This window comes from Sorex araneus, chromosome 6 (assembly GCF_027595985.1).
Source record: "Sorex araneus isolate mSorAra2 chromosome 6, mSorAra2.pri, whole genome shotgun sequence".
Lineage (NCBI taxonomy): Eukaryota > Metazoa > Chordata > Mammalia > Eulipotyphla > Soricidae > Sorex > Sorex araneus.
The window spans coordinates 66,405,793-66,418,175 of NC_073307.1; the positions used below are offsets into that span (position 1 = coordinate 66,405,793).

A 12,383-nucleotide genomic window follows, 5' to 3' on the forward strand; every position below is an offset into this window, starting at 1 on the left:
AGTGTTCAAAAAAGAACAAAGAGGGGCTGGAGCAATAGCACAGCAGGTAGGGCACTTGCCTTGCAAGTGGCTGACCCGGGTTGATTCCCAGCATCCCGTATCCCTGAGCACCACCAGGAGTGATTCCTGAGTGCAGAGCCAGGAGTAATTCCTGTGCATCACCAGGTGTCACCCAAAAAGAAATAAACAAACAAACAAAAAACCAAAGAATTTGGATAACTGGGGGATAGGACTGGAGGATAAATAGATCATTTCTTTATTAAAATTTCTTTTAGTTAAATCACCAGAAGATAAACAGTTACAAGGTTGCACACGATTGGGTTTCAGTCATACAATGCTCCAACACCCTTTACCAGTGTAAATTTCTCTATGGCAGCAGTTTTCTTCTTCCTTTCCTTCTCCTTCTCCCCCTCCTTCTTCACTCTCTTTCTCCCTCTCTCCTTTCCTTTCGGTCATTATGGTTTGCGGCACAGGTACTGTAAGGTATCATGTATATCCCTTTACCTACTTTCAGCGCTCAATTCTTGTCCAGAGAAATGATTTCTACCTGTCGTTATAGTGGCATCCTCTCTATCCTAACTGCCCTCTCTTCTTTCCCCCCTCTGTGACAAGCTTCCAAGCATGGGCCAGTCCTCCTGGCTCTCATTTCTACCGTTCACAGGTAAAAGTCTCATACTGTCTTTTTAAAATCTTAGAAATGAGTGCAATCATCCTATTGATCGTTTCTATTTTGGGGGGCCACCGAGAGCTGGGCTAAGGGTTTACTAATGGCTCTTTGCTCAGGGACTACCTTTGGCGGTGCTCAGGGAAACTTATGGGGTGCCTGGGAATGGACTTGGGTGGGCTGCATGCAAGGCAAACACCAGATCTACTGAAGTTTCTTTCCAGCACACAAGATCAGTTCTATTTCCTTCCATCAGCCATACACAGCATGCAAGTTAGACCTGGAATTGCACCTGTAGCTATTTGTCCAGTTGGAGAAAGGAAACAGGCAAGAAAGCAACAGGTCTTTGCAAAATATTTATCATTCCTCCCATTAAAAATCTTCTCTTTAGAAGCTGAGAGATATTAAAACAGGTAGGTAGGATGCTTGTCTTGCACAGAGCCAACCCTGGTGTGATCCCTGGTACCCCATGTGGTTCCCTGAGCACTTCCAGAAGGGATTCCTGAACACAGACCTGGGAATGAGTCCTAAGCAACAGCAGTTGTGGCCAAAAATTAAAAAAAAAATTTTCTTAATTATCTTCATGATGCCATTATCTCTTGATTTCCATCTTCAAATATTAAAAAAATACAGTTTATAAGTTCACAATAGTTTTGACATTTATAGTCATGGTGTGGTTACCTCACCTTGTCACCACCATCATGATCGTGGCTCACAACCCACCCCCAACCCTTCATTTCAACCACCTTCAAATTTTGACTGCTTATTTTTAGCTTTCTCATAGATACTTTTAAAATACACCGTCAGCTTTTTTCTTCATACTTATTTCTCTTCTTACTGCATTGCTCTCCCTGGAAGAATCCAAAAATATTCAGAGCATCATGTATCTTCATTTGCTCTTACCTTGTGTCTCCCCATGTAAAGTGTTCTCTTTGTTGAAGTCTTTAGATATCAATATTACAAACCTTTTCATCTTTGAATTTTGACAAATTGTGATGACCTAAAGTATCTCTAGATATTGTGAAGTGTCTCTTGAGGGGACAGGATCATTTTTTGGGGGGGTCACACCCAGAAATGCTCAGTGGTTACTCCTGGCTCTGTACTCAGGAACCTGGGTCGGCCGCGTGCAAGGCAAATGCCCTACCTGCTGTACTATTGCTCCAGCCCTAGACAGGATCATTTCTTACTGAGAAGTGTATCAGAGAGACTTATAGATTCAATTACTATAGTAATTTATTTCTGCCATTATTGTTTCTTGGTTTTATTTATTTATTTGTTTATTAATTAATTTATCTGTTTATTTGGTGGCTGGCCACCCCGGAGATACTAGGGCTTACTCCTGGCTCTGTGCTCAAAGGTCATTGCTGGCAGAGCTCAGAGAAACCATATGGGATGCTGGGGATGAAACCTGGGCTGGCCACATGCAAGGCAAGCACTCTGCCATGACAACTGTTGCCTTGGTCCCTCCTTCACTACATATTTGCCGTTTACCTTAGTAAACTCTAAAACATTTAATGTATATTTTTCCACTTGTCTTGCTATGGGACATTAACAGACCCAACAGTTAGTCTTGACTCAGATATTCATTGCCATTTTGTAGTGTAGAAGGAGAGAATTATGTTCAGTCTCCCACACACAGCTGGATGATATCTCTTAGTATGGCAAAATCAAGCTGATGGAGTGAAACAAAGTTTAAGAGCAGCGCTGAAAGATAGCACCGCAGTTAAGATGATCACCTGGAACATGACAGTAATCCCTGTCATGTGCAGGAGTAAAAAATTAGCTCTCCTGAGCACTGCCAGGAGTGACTCCTGAACAAGGAGCACGATAGTACTGAGTAATTTTTGACCTCAGCCCAACGAGGCCCCAAATATGCCTCCCTAAAGTTATTATACTCACATTGCTAACTGTATCTAGTTTCTAGAGATGAACAGTGATGATCTGGGGATGACAGCAATATGGTAATCTCTTCTTGCTAGTGTCTAAGGTCATTAGCATCCTATTCTCAAACACTGCTCACCTTTCAAGACTCAGTTCAGGGAAAACATCCTCTGGAAGCGTTCTTACACTTTTTCATTCAGATTAAAATCCCTTTCTCAGAAATTGTTTTTTTCTCTCACTAAGCTATGAAATTTGACCAGGCAAAGACTAGTGTTTTATTTTTCTCTATATATTTCAAAGCTCGATATATGAAATATCAGTAAAGGCATATTGATAACATCAGTCAATGAATATTCGTTGTATATCCCAGCCTTGAAGATAACTTTCATGTAGCAGCAGGTGGAGTGCTTTAAAAAACTCTCGAAGTAGATAGAAGACATCAATTTACTAAAAGATGACTTTTTAAAAGGAAATTTATCACACTAGCCTGGCAATCCCAGCTAGCTTTTAAGTAAACAGAAGCCAGGCAACAAATTATTTTTAGGGTAAGGAGGAAATACATTTACTTATGTGTATGTAAATGTGTATTCATATATGTATGTATGAATCTTACACACTGATATATCATTATCCTATATGATATCCTATATGAATACCTATAGTGCAAATAAACACTTGCATTTATATGTGTATATAATGTATACACACATATACACTTATATAATATCATGCTTTGAAGATGCTTTTTAAAAGGCTTATTCTAAATAAACACAAACTTCACAGGAGAGTGACAATGAAAAGTGTTAACTGACAAAGAAATCACAGTTTTAACACTACATTAATAGTCTCCTAAATGCAGACTTTAAAGCTGCCTTCAGGTTAAAGAAACTGAATTTTACACATACAAACAGACTCTTTTACTCGTCTAGTTTCTATTTAGCAGACTTTTTTTTTTTTTTTTTTTTTTTGCTTTTTGGGTCACACCCGGCGTTGCACAGGGGTTATTCCTGGCTCTGCACTCAGGAATTACCCCTGGCGGTGCTCAGGGGACCACATGGGATGCTGGGAATCGAACCTGGGTCGGCCTCGTGCAAGGCAAACGCCCTATCCGCTGTGCTATCACTCCAGCCCCAATTTAGCAGACTTTTAATAAACCAGCAAAACCCTCCCCAAATTTCTTGGGGGGTGGGGTGGAAAGGGTATCTGTAATAGCCAGCAATTCGGTGTCCCCATGCCCTTCTCTGTAGAGAAGGACGGAACTTGACCACTGATAACGGTTAGGAGCCCTTGGAAGATTCTAACTAGGAAATCTCTCACTTTTGGGGGGTGTGGGTGGGTGGTTTGTTAGTGCTTGGTTCAGGGGTGACACCCTGAGGAGTTGGGAGTCTATGCCACGTGATTCTGGGGCTTGAACCCGGGGCTCCAACACCTAAAGCCTTTTACCAGCCCTTCTGGTTAACTCCCAGGTCCCGAGAGTTGCTTTATCACCAGCTCCAATTGTATAATATCTTTTCTTAGGGGTGATTCCGAAATCAAACCTTCGGAGCGACCAGAGGGGATCATTAAAAACGAATAAATTTTACAAAAGGTTTCCAAAATAGACTCAGGGTCTTTCCTCTTTCAAATAAATTGGCGCCCACGACCTTAAATCCGCAAACTCACTAAGTAGGGGCCCACGTTTTTAAGTCCACAAGTTCTGTAACCAGGGGCCCGCGAGTTTTCCTAACTCACTCTCTGAAGGAGAGCTTGCCCAGACACCGGTGACTCCTGAGTTCCAAGGGCGCCCTGCGCTGGCCGCCCAAGTGCCACCCGTCCCCGAGGCTCGGGCCTCGGCGCAGGTGACGGGGCGCGCGTGGGTCCCTGGGGCGCGCGTCCCGCCCAGCGCCCGCGCTCGGGTCGGCCCGGGAGGGGTGTGCGCGGGTCCCCGCGGGCCGAGGGGCAGGAAGGGCCGAGCTGGACACACCCCCCGCCCCCGGGTCCGGGCCCCCGCCGCCCCGACGCAGCTCCCCGCCCCTCTCTCCTCCCACCGCACCAGCCGCCCGCGCCCGCCGTCCGCAGCGCTTCTCTGCCCGGGCGGGCGCCCACGATGCTGCCCGGCGCGCCCTGGCACGCGGCGGCGCCCTCGGAGCTCCCGCAGCTGCCCGCCGCGCCGGGCCCCGGCAGCCTGGGCCGCAGCTTCCTCATCGAGAACTTGCTGCGGGCCGGGGGCGCCCCGCCGCCGCCCCCCGGGCCCTTCGCCGCGGGCGCCCAGCTCCGGCCGCTGCCGCTCAAGCCCGGCCCGGCCGCGGCGCCCTACGGCTCGCGCTGGCCCTTCCAGGTGCTGCCTGGCCGAGCCCCGGGCCAGCCGGACGGCGGCTACGGCCCCGCAGCGCCAGGTGAGCCTCGGCCGCGCCGTCCGGGGGGCCGCCGACCCCCTGCCGGTGCCCCCCGGCGCACGGCCACCCCCGCCTGCCCGATGCCCCTGACCGGTGCCCCCCGGCGCACGGCCACCCCCGCCTGCCCGATGGCCCTGTCCGGTGTCCTTCGGAGCACGGCCAGCCCCTCCTGCCCGGTGTCCCCCGGCGCCGGCCATCCCCGCCTGCCCGATGCCCCTGCTCGGTGCCCCCCGGCGCAGGGCCAACCCCGCCTGCCCGGTGTTCCCTGGCGCACGGCCACCCCCGCCTGCCCGAAGCTCCTGCCCAGTGTCCCCCGGCGCACGGCCACCCCCGCCTCTCCGGTGTACCCCAGCGCAGGGCCACCCCCGCCTGCCCAGTGTCCCCCGGCGCACGGCCACCCCCGCCTCTCCGGTGTCCCCCAGCGCAGGGCCACCCCCGCCTGCCCGGTGTCCCCCAGCGCACGGCCACCCCCGCCTGCCCGGTGTCCCCCTGCGCGCGGCCACCCCCGCCTGCCCGGTGTCCCCCTGTGCGCGGCCACCCCCGCCTGCCCGGTGTCCCCCTGCGCGCGGCCACCGCCCCCTGCCCGGTGTCCCCCTGTGCGCGGCCACCCCCGCCTGCCCGGTGTCCCCCTGCGCGTGGCCACCTGCGGCTCAGGAGCCTCTGGAGGGTGCAGCGCCCCGCGAAGCGCTCTGGGCTCCGGGGACTGTCGTCTTGGGCTTCCCAAGTCCAGATACTCGGCCCCAAGCTCCTGTCCACGGCGCGCCCGCGGTACCAACTTCTGCAAAGTTCCCGACCAGGTGGACCCCGCGAGCTTTGGGGCGCCCCGCTGCCCGCGGAACCTGGGCAGACCCCGCGGAGCCCGGCGCGAGCCTCTCTGGGAGGAGAAGCGCACTGCCCTGGGGTATGGGCTTCCCTGGGGTGTGGGCTTCCCTGGCTCGGGAGCGAGCTCGCGGAGGGCCAAGGGGTCACCCACTGTTCCCGCAGCTCACGCTGCGCTGACATCGGCACCAGAAGTTCGGTAGCAGATGAAAATTTACTGAAACGGGCACTTTCTGCTTTGTTTAAATTCCCATGAAATCTAAGCCGTGGAGCTGGGGTGTGGACCGTTTAGTCCAATCTTAGTCCAAACGGATAAAGAACTGCCGAAATTGGTAGCCAAAAAAATTAAAAGCTCTCTTATCCAGAAACAGATACATTTAGATTAAGAAATTATTTTTTTTGAATGTGTCCTTAGGCGATCTTAACTCATTCTTCAAGCCCCATGGGCTTGTCCAGAATGACTAACAGACGCTTTTTCAGCAGATTCCATTGTCCCGGCAAACTGTCGGATCAAATTTATTGCTAATGACTTTATAGAATCTAACATGTTTAGAACCTGCCCTATCTTTCAACTTGAAATGGTTACTAACAAAATGGAACAAATGTAATTATATGAACACCGCTCTCATTCGTATAGCAAAGCCTAAATTTAGGAAGCTTCTGCTCCCTCTGCAAAGAATATAGTTAAGGCAAATATACATGTCTTGAAACTTTGGGTAACTTTGTTCTTTTTTTCATTAGAAAAATTAGAAGTTTCATTTATACAAGAATTGGTAAATGGTTTCTCATAAAAATAGCATTTTAAAGGTATTTGGTGATTTGAATAACTTTTGGTGGTTTGGATTATGTTCCTGTAAGTTATTATTCAAGGATTCTTATATTGTTGCTGAACATGATTGGCTTCTCCACCTGGTAAGTTATTTAATTGTCACCTTTCTACATTTTACAGATTAAATTTAAATACAGCAAATTCTAATCAGATTCAAATATCCTAATTTCTAAAAATAGCTTCATATACCAACCATTTCACTAAAATATCATAATGATTGAGAATAGGCTTGTCTAACTGCATTTAAGACATTTTCATGAATATAGTATTATTTTGTACACCTAAAAGTGTCAGATGCAAACAATGATTTTTGAATATTAAGGATATTAGAATTTACATTTATCTCTGAAGTGTTCTAATACAGTTAAAGCCTGTGTTTTTTCTAATACTTGATTCAGTACAAATAGAAAATTTGATGATCTTTTATGTTCATTTTCATTTGAATAAATAACCTTTGTATAAAAGAAATTACTGTGTCAAGTATGTTTAGTTTTAAAGAAGCAAGGAAAAAAATCCTCGGCAGTAAATTAAAATGTCATAATGTGTGTCCTAAAGTATAATGCTACAATCAGCATTGGTGTTCATTAATTTTAGTAATTTGGCAAAGTGCTGTTCTTTAAGCATTGCCCATGTTTTACTCAAATGACAGTCTTGCTCTTAGACCAAATATTGGTTTTAAGACCAACTATTATATCTCAGAGAGTATAGCATATCACTTGGTAATGAGGTGAGGATGAAACAGAGATTGATCTTCTGTGAGGCCAAAGGAGGAGGTAGAAAAGATATTGTTTTCAGAGGGAAAAAATATTTCCTGTTGAATTGTCAATGAAAAGCCAGTTTTGATAAGGACTAACTTGAGAGTGGGTCAGTAAATGTGATTTTTAGTAAGTATCAGGGTATTGATTATTCTTTCTCTTTATTTATTGAGAATACTAGTCTAAAAGTTGAATTAAAAAAAACCTGAATTCTTTTTGAGCATTTTGGTGAAGTACAACACTATTTAACTGGGGGATTTTGTCACTGCTTGCATTTCTACTTCTTAATTTTTGTTCCCACTATGTTCATGGGGCTGGAGCGATAGCACAGTGGTTAGGCGTTCGCCTTTCACGCAGCCAACCCATGTTCAATTCCCCCGCCCCTCTCGGAGAACCCGGCAAGCTACCGAGCGTATGGAGCCCTCTCAGCAGAGCCTGGCAAGCTACCCGTGCATATTGGGTATGCCAAAAACAGTAACAATAAGTCTCTCAATGAGAGACGTTACTGGTGCCTGCTCGAACAAATCGATGAGCAACGGGATGACAGTGACAGTGACAGTGATTATGTTCATGCCATGTCCCAAGTGTGAAGCTCTGTCCTAGCTCCTTGGAATAATCAGTACTCAAAACAGATAACTGTCCCTGAGGAATTCACATCCCATGCTTGGTACTTCTCTATGGTTTACCAAGCACTTTCATAATTCTTCGCTACTTTGATGCTCCTAATAGGCCAGTTTTTCTTACTACAGTTACTATTCCACTTGTTCCACTTGTTAATTTTGTTCGTGTCTATGGGACTGTAGAGATAGTACAGCGGGTCAGGCACTTGCCTTGCTTCCAGCTTATCTGCTCCCATATGGAATCTACTTCCGCTTCCTGAGCCCTCCAGTAGTGACCCCTGAGGGCAGAACCAGAGGTAAGCCTTGAGAATTGCTGGGTGTGGTCCTCTCAAAAATTTTTTTGTATAATAAATATAATAAACAACTATGGATTTGGGAAAGAGAAAAATTCCCCTAAATCTTCAGAGACCTTAAGTTTCTCTCCTTGAATATGAAAAACTAACGAGGTATAATGAGGTAATCAATGATATATCATCACATTAATAAGTTATTATTACTGTGTATCTGAGCCACAAGGAAAGAAATTGGCTTCACTTGCTTCTTTAGACCATGGTGGTCCAGCTCAAAGGTCAGGCAGACTTATAAGCCAGGGATCAAAGAAGAGCAGTTAGTGCTCTTGTCCCTGTAAAGTAGCAAATCTGTTGCCAAGTTGTTTATTTACCTGAAAAACATAAAAATTCAAGGCCCATTTGAATTTTGGGCAAATTTGGTGCAGTAATATATACTAAATAGATTCTCTTCCAGCTAGTTGTATTTAAAAAGAAAAGAAAAATGTCTTGGAGCTGCTATAGTTTATTGGTGAAAACCAGGAGGTCTTGTAAGTAAATCCGATCATCAAAGACCTTTCCCTGGAAATTAGGACTTGGTGAGTACTGTAGGAGATTAAACTATTCTTTTCATACTTAAGAGAGGATCTAAAAATGTAAAAACTGAAAATTTAAATCATCCTTTGTTATTTTCTCAAAAACATTCTTAAAAAATAAGGATAAATAAAGTTGATTGGTAGTTTTTGTATTAGACCCAGAGGTGTTTTAGGGCTGCTCCAGTTGTTCTTGGGGGACTGGGTGGTGTGGGGGTAGATGGGGCACCCACTTGGAAGGGTGCTCTCCAGTCCTATGGGAGCTCTCCAACTCCAGAACTGATATTTTAGTTACATCTGTCAATTTAACTATTTAAGGAAATGTTTGGAACAGAGTGATTTCCTTAAGATAACTTCTTAAGTCTACTTGTGCTGCATTAAAAAATTAGAAAGCAAATTTTTATTATAGACTGATGAGTTGAACTGTTCTTTTAGTTGAATTGAAGTAATTTTGCCAAGTGGCACTGTATAGTTTGTAGATTCAAAGTGTCTTGTTCTGACACTTTATTAAGTATGTTTTTTACCACTAATAGTTAATTTGAATTCTAACATATTCACCTTATGCTCCCAGTTACTGTTTGCTTGTTAGTTCTTGCCTTTTTTCTTAAAATACATCAGTGCATAAGTACATATATGTTTCATGCTCTACCTAATAGTGTTTACCATTTTTCAATGGGATGTTAAATAAAATAGTTTCTCTTACACTTTGGATACATAGAAGGATACGTAGCTATGCTGTAAGTATGGGACTCCAAACTAATTCAATACTTTTGATTTGAATTATTTCAGAGTTTATTGTTTACTTTTAATCATACTACACTTATTTGGGTAGATTAAAAAAATCACAGACTCTTGCATATTTGGGCTGACACAACTAAAACAATGTAATTGGAGGAATTCAGAATAAGGAATGATGAGACTCAAACTAGTGGTTTTTTGCTCTGACCTTCGTAATTTTTCGGTAGAATTTGTAGATATCAACCATGTTCTTCCTGTGTCTGAATGTTTTTAAAAATCTGCTTAGTGTATAGTAATACATTTGTTTTTATCAATTTACTGTTCATTTTTTAATACTTGATAAGGAATCAGGTCTGAAAAATTGCTATATGACCCCCCACGTTGAACACCTTCAAGTTCAAGGTGAAATTCTTGCAGTGATGAGATTGAATAGGAGTCCTTTGCTTCTGGTACTGGTTAGGTTAACCACACTTCTTATAAATGACCCCTGAGTCGTAATTACAACAGGGTAGCAATTTATGGGCACTAAACCTTCCAGTAAGCATCCCTCTTTCTTTCTTTCAATTCCTAACACATGCATCTTTTCTTGGGATCAACAATAAGAAATCGCAATCTATTAACATATTTTGAAGCTGTTGGTTTAATTAAGAAAGCAGGAGTAAATCCTGCCAGTTAAGTAAGTAAGGACATTTCATTTTTTATACAGAGAAGCATTTTTACTGGTGTTCCATATTAGCCTGTAAGCAACTTTTTTTCTTGTATTGGAGAGAAATGATGATTGCTAGTATTCAAAGAAGCATTTATTTTTGTGTGCTTGTTAATTTAATATAAAATATGCAAACATACCACCATACTATTATGATATGTACATTTATAAGGCATAAGCACACACACAAACTAAAGGAGTCACATGGCACACAAGTAGCGTTTCTTATGTTTTCTTTCATTACAGTGCTTTATTTCTTAGTGGTTATGGGCATCCTCACATGGAGTCCACTTTAATTATAAACCCTGAAGAATTATTATTATTCAACATGCTATTGTTATTGTGTATTTGTTTTCACTTTAAAAAAGTAAAGTTGTTATAATACATTATATGCATTTCAGCTGTGCATTTTTGCAAATAAATATGTATTCTACATTAAGTTTGCCACAAAATGTACCATTCTAGTCTTTACCTCCAAGGTAGTCATTTTTGTTTCAATTTACCCTTTCTTCCTCCTTTCTTTCTGGCCTTAGTGTATAAATGTTTATTTTTGTTTTATTTAATTTATCCATTTGCTTGCTTTACAATATGAGCTAAATCATAGAGAATGTCTTTCTTCATCAGACTTCATTTAGCACATTTAGCATAGCAGTATTCTATTAATGTTGCAAATGAAGATTTTGTCTTTTATATTGCTGAATAGCATTTCATTGTATATTTATGCCACATATTTTTTTCTTCTTCTTTTTCTTCTTCTTCTTCTTCTTCTTCTTCTTCTTCTTCTTCTTCTTCTTCTTCTTCTTCTTCTTCTTCTTCTTCTTCTTCTTCTTCTTCTTCTTCTTCTTCTTCTTCTTCTTCTTCTCTTCTTCCTCCTCCTCCTCTTCCTCCTCCTGCTCCTCCTGCTCCTCTTCCTCCTCTTCCTCCTCCACCGTCCTCTTCCTCTTCCTCTTCTCCTCCTCCTCTTCTTCCTCCTCCTCCTCTTCTTCCTCCTCCTTCTCTTTCTCCTCCTCCTCCTTCTTCTTCTCATTTCCTCTTTATCAGCTGTTGAGCATTTAGTTTGTTTTAATTTCTTGGTTATTTTAAATAATGCTACAGTAAATGTGGAGGTGTGTTTGAATTAATGTTTTATTATATTTTTAGTAAAACAAAGAAATGAAATAACAAGATTATATAGAATTTCTATTCTGTTTTTTGGTTGAGGAATGTCCATACTACGTTCCTGACTGATTGTAGCAGTTCACATCAGTTTGCATTCCCATTAGTACATATTGGTTTTCTTCTTTCCACACATCTACTACACTTGTTTCCATAATTTTCTAAGGTGGTCATCTTTTTCAGGTACTACAGATGCACATCATTATTCTTACTAAATTTCCCTAATAATAAGATACAATGGATATATGGACTGGAGCGATAGCACAGAGGGTAGGGCGTTTTCCTTCTACACAGCTGACCCAGATTCGATTCCTCTGTCCCTCTTGAAGAGCCCAAAAAGCTGCCGAGAGCATCCCGCCCGCACGGCAGAGCCTGGCAAGCTACCTGTGGCATATTCAATATGCCAAAAACAGTAACAAGAAGTCTCACAATGGGGACGTTGCTGGTGCCCACTTGAGCAAATTGATGAACAATGGGACAACAGTGACAGTGACAGTGACGATGAACATATATTGAATATATAGTTTTAAAAGACAACTAGGCCTAGGACACTTAATGTTTTGTTCAGTATCATCTGCTTTTTTCTTGATGGCTGCAGATATGTCAAGCTTGTTGGTGGTCATTGATAGCTTCCCTGAGTGGGATGGAGTCTCTCCTGAGTACAAGAAGTCACTTGTATAAGCTGCTGTCAAACCAGTAAGCTTGCAATTTTCAGGATCGTTGGTAACCTGGGCATATTTTCCCCAAATAATTTTGCCTCCCTGTGCGACAAGGCCCAACTCCCCATATCCATCCACTTATAAGTAAATTTTATGACTTCATCTTTCCTAACAGTATTCCATTGTGTAGATCTACCAAAGTTTCTTTAAGCAGTTATCTGTTCCGGGCACTTGGGTTGTTTCCAGATTCTGGCTACTGTGAACAGTGCTGCAATGAACGTAGAGGTGCAGAAGTCATTTCTACTATACTTTTTTGCATCCCT

At 43.5% G+C, this 12,383-nt stretch overlaps 1 protein-coding gene across 1 annotated transcript in view; it reads left to right on the plus strand.

The window, feature by feature from the left end:
- Nucleotides 1–4,609: 4,609 nt before the first annotated feature.
- The window catches only part of DBX2 (developing brain homeobox 2), a 44,133-nt gene continuing 36,359 nt past the window's right edge, over nucleotides 4,610–12,383 (plus strand). Inside the window, exon 1 of the mRNA XM_055143011.1 lies at nucleotides 4,610–4,920. Coding sequence (XP_054998986.1) covers nucleotides 4,632–4,920 — 289 coding nt within the window. The 5' untranslated portion in view covers nucleotides 4,610–4,631. The remainder of the gene's footprint in view (nucleotides 4,921–12,383) is intronic.